At 41.3% G+C, this 7,353-nt stretch overlaps 1 protein-coding gene across 3 annotated transcripts in view; it reads right to left on the reverse strand.

Annotated features, from left to right (window-relative positions):
* The window catches only part of Fbxw4 (F-box and WD repeat domain containing 4), a 98,050-nt gene that overhangs the window by 68,630 nt on the left and 22,067 nt on the right, over nucleotides 1-7,353 (reverse strand). For all 3 annotated transcript variants that reach the window (XM_029569606.1, XM_008845601.3, XM_017801232.2), the window contains exons 2-4: nucleotides 5,836-5,931; nucleotides 1,269-1,454; nucleotides 667-799 (exon numbers count right to left, since the gene is read on the reverse strand). In XM_029569606.1, the coding sequence (XP_029425466.1) occupies nucleotides 667-799; nucleotides 1,269-1,454; nucleotides 5,836-5,931 (415 nt within the window). The remainder of the gene's footprint in view (nucleotides 1-666; nucleotides 800-1,268; nucleotides 1,455-5,835; nucleotides 5,932-7,353) is intronic.

The following is a 7,353-nucleotide window of genomic DNA, read 5'->3' on the forward strand; positions in this document are numbered from 1 at the left end:
GAAAGGACAAGAAAAGAGGATTGGAAAAAAAAATGTCTTCTCTGCCTTAGGAGTAGCAGTCTGACCCAGATATGGATGAGCTGGGTCCTAACCAAGGATAACAACTGTTTATCAGTCTCCTTTTGTCTTTGTAGGTGTCTGTGGACCAGGTGATTTGGCAATGATACAACCAACAACAGTCTTATTGTTTCCACCACCTACTGACCAAATCACTCTCCAGAGAATCAGTAAAAACACATTTTAGTTATCAGTGTGATTGCCTATGAAAAAGGTGGTAAAAAATTAACCTCCCTAAATAGAGGACAAGCAAAAGGAGGGAGATTTTAAAATAAAATATTGGGGTCAGAACTCAACCCACAATCTTGAAGAAACTTAGCTTAGGGAGGAAAAGCTGGCCAGGCTCTCTGTTTTTGAGTTCACACCACATTTCAAGTGAGTGGCAAGCATCCCAGCCACTGTCCATTCCTTCCCCAATCCAGCTGGCAGGAACGTAGCCAGGCATGGCAAGCTGCATGCCAAAGGCTACATAAGTGAGTCCTTTATTGTGTCATTTCTCCTCTGCCCTCCTCTGTTCAGCCAGTCCTAGGACTCTAGACCCTATCCACCCTCTCCCACACCAGTCCCTATAGACAGGAGGAACAGTATGTAAGGGGGGAAATGTCTCACCTTAGCCGTCCTGTCCCTGGAGCCACTCACAATGATACCCCCTTTGCAGTCCACACAGTTCACCTCCTGTTCATGAGCCGAGTACTTGACAGTGAAGGTGTTATGAATCTTATGAATGCCAATCTTTCCATCTCTAGGAAAGAAATAAGGAGCCCACCCCCAAGAGCCAATTATTCTCTCTGTAGAAAGAGAACAAGTCTACCGAAATAGCCCAAGTCTCCAATAATGTTCAGATTTGCCAAGCATTAGGCAGTTTGGCCCAAAAGGTGCTGAGCTTCTAGATACCCTTCCTTCTTCAGTACACTTGGGACTGAACAAAACTGAGAGAGAAAATAAACTCCCCCCTGGAGAGTATCAAAGCAGCTTCACTTTGCATTAAAGTCTCCTTTTGTTTTCCTTCTTTGGCTAACCCTATTAACAGCTTTTGGTAAATCTGTTTTCAATGTTAAAAAAAAAAAAGACAAAAAGTACACTACCCTTTCTTTTTCAGTCTCTCTCCTTATCCCTTTGGCATTAAGACAGAAAAGTCAGAGGCAATACAGCTCCCTGGAGAACACTAGGGAAGAAGTAGGAAAAAAAAAAAACAACCCTGTAGTACTTACCCTCCTGCACTGATGATATGTGAGTTGGCCAGTACAAAGTGACAAACATCCTCATCATGCCCAGGAAAGACTCTGAAGGGTCGACGGTTCAAGCTGGCACCATCTGGGCGGAACTGGTAGGTTAGGATGAAATTAGCTTGCGATATGTACAGAGAATCATCTTCTAGCTGCATCCAGGGCATCTGACTGCAGAAATGGCGGGGGGGGGGGCTGCTGATTAGACTCCGCATGGATAAGCAGAATTTACAAAATTAAGCAGTTGAGGAATAAGGAAAGTCAAAAGGAAATCTTCCATCCAGGTAAAGTAACCTTTCATTCTGCATCCTAGCTAAGTCCAACTGGTAAGTTCAAGATTCCAAGACTTCCTCATATAACCATTTCCCATAGATTAATTAAGGGGTGTGACAGTAAAAAGACGTCTTAGGAAACTTTATTACCTTGCTAGTAGGGTAAAGGGCCATTTATAAGCGAAAGGAATAGAGCCATCTAGGAAGGAATGCTGACCTGCTGAATAAATTACCTAGAACCTCCCAGGGATAGCAACATTTTTTTAACTTTAAAAAAAAAATTATTGAGAATTTCATACATGCATACATGGTGTTTTGATCAAATCCACACCACTCCTCCCATATCTCCCCATCACTTTTTTTCTGACAATTTCATGTACTCTTTATTTTATTTTTTTATGAGGATTTTTGCTACTTTAACATTCCCCCTCTGAAGCGGTAACTCTAAAATCTTTTAGGGATTAGATAAAAGCTCCCAAATACTTTTGACATTTTTGGCCTTTGGAACAGAGTACGTTGCTAGGAGGCCCAAGGACATTTTGACCTTTAGCCAAGAAACTGGCTACTTTTCTTTGGGGTCTTTTTACCCTAACTGCCTACCTAGCCAATTCCTACCTCCTATTCTTATCACACCATCCTCTGAAGAGGTTACCCAAATTGCCGATAGGGAATCAGGACGCAGACTGCTCTGGCTTCTTCCATGCTGAACAGGGATGCAGGGTAAGGCAATTGGGGTACCTTAAAGCAAGCATTATGGGAATGTGGAAGGCTGAAGCAGGAGGAACAAGAACTCAAAGCCACTCTCAAAAACATGGAGGTCAGGGGCAGCACAGGCTACAAAAGACTCTATCTCGGAGCTGGAGAGATGTCTCAGTGGTTAAGAGCACTGACTGCTCTTGCAGAGGACCAGGGTTCGATTCCCAGAACCCACATGATGGCTACAAACCATTCTTAACTCCAGATCCAGGGGAATCTGAAGCCCTCTTCTGACCTCTGCAGAATTGCATGACACGGGTGCATTTACATACATGCAGGCAATATACTCATACACATAAAATAAAAATAATAAAATAATTTTTTTAAAAAGACTATGACAAAAACAAAAGAGTGGGGAGAAGAAAAGAGGGGAGAAGAGAAGAGGCGTAGCGGGGGAGGGGAGGGGAAGACACTAGGATCTCTGGTGAGGCCTAAGCTCCTTTCCCAAGACAGACATCCCACCTGTGCCTATCCTACCCAACAGTCCTGGAGCTACCAGGTTATAAGAAAGGCAAAGGGACAGGCTGACTCATTCCCATGTACAGACAGCATCTCCCACTGCCAAGCCTGTCTGAGTAAACTGGGCTGTGTTTCTTCTCCAGGCTCCTTAAAACAAGCGTCATGGGGATATGGAAAAATTCTGCAAATTGACTTGATGAGCCATTAAGTGCAGCTTGGACTTTGTAGTAATTGAGTTTCTGCTCATGCAGCTTTTACAAGAGTATGTATGTATTATATGAAACATGCATAGAGTGTAAAGATGCCTGTATTCTTACTCATTATACACATTCCTCTTCAACATTCTTTGCATAAGTATGCAGCACACTCAAGTAAGGAGCAAACAAGAGGTGGGAATTCAGGTACTTACAGCCATCTGGTAAACAGACATTTGCCTAGGACAAGAAACCAGGTTCATACCAGGTGAACAGTGGAGAATCTTGGGGCAACCTGGTAACTGTTCTGTGTGTTTATTTGCGAAACTACCTTAAACTAGAGCCCTTGAGACCTCATGAGAAAAAAACCTTGATAGAGAAATTACTCTGTGATGTTAAAAGGTACAAATGGCTATGTGTGGTGGCACTTGCCTATAATACTAACATTGAGAAGGCTAAAGAATAAGGATGGGGGGATGGAGAGATGGCTCAGCGGTTAAGAACACTGTTCTTGCAGAAGACCCAGGTTTGAATCCCAGCACCCACATAGCAGCTAACAACTATCCGTAACTCCAGTTCCAGGGGATCCGACAGCCTCTTCTGTCCTCCACAGGCATTGCACAACATGGGTGCACTTACCTACATGCAGGCAATACACGCATACACATAAAATAAAAATAATAAGTAAAAAACAAATAAAATAAAAATAAAAAAAATAGAACCAGGCGTGGTGGCACATGCCTTTAATCCCAGCACTCTGAGTTCAAGGCCAGCCTGGTCTACATAGTGAGTTCCAGGACAGCTGGGGCTACAGGGAGACCCTGTCTCAAAAAGACCAAAAATAAATAAATGAATAAATAAATGAATAAATAAATAAAATCAATTTAAAAAATAGAAAAATTAAAAAAAGAATAAGGATGGCAAGTTTGAGACCAACCTGGGCTACACAGGAAACTCCGTTTTTTAAAAACAAACACCAGGTACAAGTGGGAATCAGAAGATAAAGTCTTTCATCATAAAAAAACATCTTTTGCAGCCGGGCATGGTAGCACATGCCTGTAGTCCCAGCACTCAGAGGTAGAGGCAGGCAGATCTCAGTTGAGTTCAAGGCCAGCTTGGTCTACATAGTGAGATCCAGGACAGCTGGAGCTTCAGGGAGACCCTGTCTCAAAAAAACAAAAACAAAAACAAAAAAACAATCTTTCTCTTTTGTAGCATCTTTATCATCATCACCACCATGTAATTCATAGGAACTGATATTAATCAAACCAGTAGCAACTGGACCCACGCTAGAGAAAGTGTCACCAGAAGCAGAAGGGACAGGTCAGCAAGAATGAGGAGTCATGAAGCTCCCAGTGCACCTCAACTAATCAACAAGAAGCACTCTTTTATAAAGAGGAATAATAATTATGAAATGCCTTAATATTGATGAAATATAAGTCTGATATCAGTAGTGCCACAACAATCATCAAATTTTCATGGCACTGGGTCTGGGAAGATGGCTCAATAGGTAAGAGCACTTGTGCAAGCATGAAGACCTGAGTTTAAGTCCTCAGTACCCATGTAAAATAATCAGGTGCCATGTAAGTGCCTGTAACCCTAGCACTGTGGGGATAAGGAGCAGAGACAGGAAGTTCACTGGGCTTACTGGATACCAGCCTGGCTCCAAATTTAGTGAGAGACCCTATTTCAAGGGAATGGTATGGAGAATGATAGAACAGGACATCCAAAGTCCTCCTCTGGCCTTTACATACCATCGTGCATACCTCCTACACACAAACATATACCACATATACATTGTTGGGGTTCTTGTGGGGTTTTTTGTTTTTTGTTTTTTTGAGACAGGGTCTCCCTATAGCTACAGCTGGCCTGGATTTACTATGGAAAGATCCACCTGCCTCTGCCTCCTGAGTGCTGGGATTAAAGACGTGCACAACGCCTGGTTTGTTTTTTCTTTAAAGAAACTTCCTGGCACTTTTTCTAATTCTACCTTCAGTAACATATATATCAAATATTTAGATCCTATTTTGCCTTTTAATAAAGTAGAGAAAATGGGGCTGAGGTATAGCTCAGTGCTAGAGCACTTGCGTAACCATTCCCTAGGTTTCAGCCCCAGCATCACACACACACACACACACACACACACACACACACACACATATTTATGTATTATGTAAACTTTAGCATGTCCACAATGGCTCATATATGGGAGCTATCTAAAAGAATTCAAGAGAAGTAACTCCCTAGAGAATACTTAAAAATAATGGTAAAACAGATTAAAAAGCTGGTTTCATTTATGCCTGATGAAGTAAGTTAACAAAGGCTGTCTTTGAGTGATAGAATTACAGATAAATTTGTTGTTGTTGCTGTTTGTTTGTTCATTTGTTTTTCAGTACTGGTAATTGCACCTAAGACCTAGCACATGTTATGCATGAACTCTACCATTTGACCTATCTCCCAAGCCCTTTTTAATTTTTAACTTTTTTAAATTTTGAGATAGGGTCTCCCTAAGTTACTCTGGCTAGCATCGAAAAGCTCTTTAACCTAGGCAACATTTGAACTTGAGTCCATCTTGCCTCATACTCTCAGCAGCTAGGATTTCAGGCCTGTATCATCATGCTCAACTGTACTTTTCTAATTCTTTTTCAAAACTGTATAGTAACTATTTATAACAACAAAGATACGAAATTTGTTAAAAACAAAGAAAGTACTTTTCTTGTAATCTTTCTTTTAAATGTGTTAGCAAGCTGTTCTGCTGGACATTGTGATACTTGAAGGATCACCAGTAGCCACCCTACCAGAGACAGCTCCTAGGATTCCATTTCTCACTTTCCATTCCAAGACGCCTTAAAAGAATCAAGAAGTACTTGCCTGCACCTCCACTTCAGCAGAATCCCCTCTCGACATCGCCCTAGTCTCCAGTTCTGAGACACTTTCACTCGTTCCTTCACTGGGATGCTGGTCATCCTATGTCCAAACAGAACAGAGAATTCAGTCACTACAACTCACTGTCAACAAGAGAAGATTCTATGGGCTTACTGAGTCAGGACTAAGAAACATCCAGAATATAACCAAATATAGGTAAGAGGAATTATAAGACCAAGAAGGATAACTCCTCTTGCCATTCTTGGTTAACCAAGAAACCCAAGGAAAAAAGCCTATCCTTTAAACTACTAGCAGTGTTTATAGTGATGTCAATCTAATGGAAAAATGAATGGCAAAAAGATCTGGAACCAGTGAAATGCCACACAAGCCTTACAACCTGAATTCCATCTCCAAAACCCATGGTGGAAGGAAAGAATTGACCTCCATGTATGGGCTGTGGCATGCAAGTGCCAGTGCATATACACACCATAATAAATAATTTTTAAAAAATTTTTAAGTAGGTCTATGGGGGGTGCAGATAGGGGAGGGAGTCTAAATATGATTAAGATGTATGAAATGCACAAAACTTCAATGACTATTATATATTGGGGGAAAAAAATTCTTTTTTGGTCTTTTTCAGACAGGGTCTCCCTGTAGCTCCAGATGGCCTGAAACCTGCTAGGTAGACCAGGGCTGGCCTTGAACTCAGAGAGATTTGCCTGCCTCTGCCTCAAGTGCTGGGATCATAGGCATGCGCTACCACGCCCAACTAGAAAATATTTTGGGGGGATACCAAAACTCCTAGGTTTCCATACAGAAAAAGATGAACCCTAACTCCTACCTTATACCAAACAGGAAAAGTTTATAGATCATAAACCTAAACATGAAATCAAAAACTATAAATCTATTAAAAAAATTTTTTAATCTGTCTAAAAATGGATATCTGCCTAGGGAGTAGGCAAAGTTTTCTTAGGACACAGAAAGCAAAAATATACAAGACTAATAAATTAGACTTTATCAAAATTAAAAACTTACGTTCATCAAAATGAAGAGTCTGGAAAAGCATTCACAAAACACGTATTTGACAAAGGACTTACATCCAGATGAAGAAATCTCTCTCCTCTCCTCTCCTCTCCTCTCTCCATCTATGTCAATCTATAGATATATAGATATCTATATATAGATGTACAGGCTAACCTTAAACTCAAAATCATCCTGTCTCAGACTCCCAAGTATAGGACTACAGACATGCACCATCGTGCTCAGCCTCCATGTTTATATATTTTTAAGAAACGAATAAGGAAATTTCCTATGTTGATAATGGGAGAAAAAATGGCACAGCCATTGTAGCAAAAGGTCTGGCAGTTTACTTTTAAAAACTTTTTTAGCTGGGCGTGGTGGCGCACGCCTTTAATCCCAGCACTCGGGAGGCGGAGGCAGGCAGATATCTGTGAGTTCAAGGCCAGCCTGGTCTACATAATGAGTTCCAGGACAGCTGGGGCTACAGGGAGACCCTGTCTCAAA

Source organism: Nannospalax galili, unplaced genomic scaffold, assembly GCF_000622305.1.
Source record: "Nannospalax galili isolate Female #2095 unplaced genomic scaffold, S.galili_v1.0 scaffold161, whole genome shotgun sequence".
In the NCBI taxonomy this organism is placed as follows: domain Eukaryota; kingdom Metazoa; phylum Chordata; class Mammalia; order Rodentia; family Spalacidae; genus Nannospalax; species Nannospalax galili.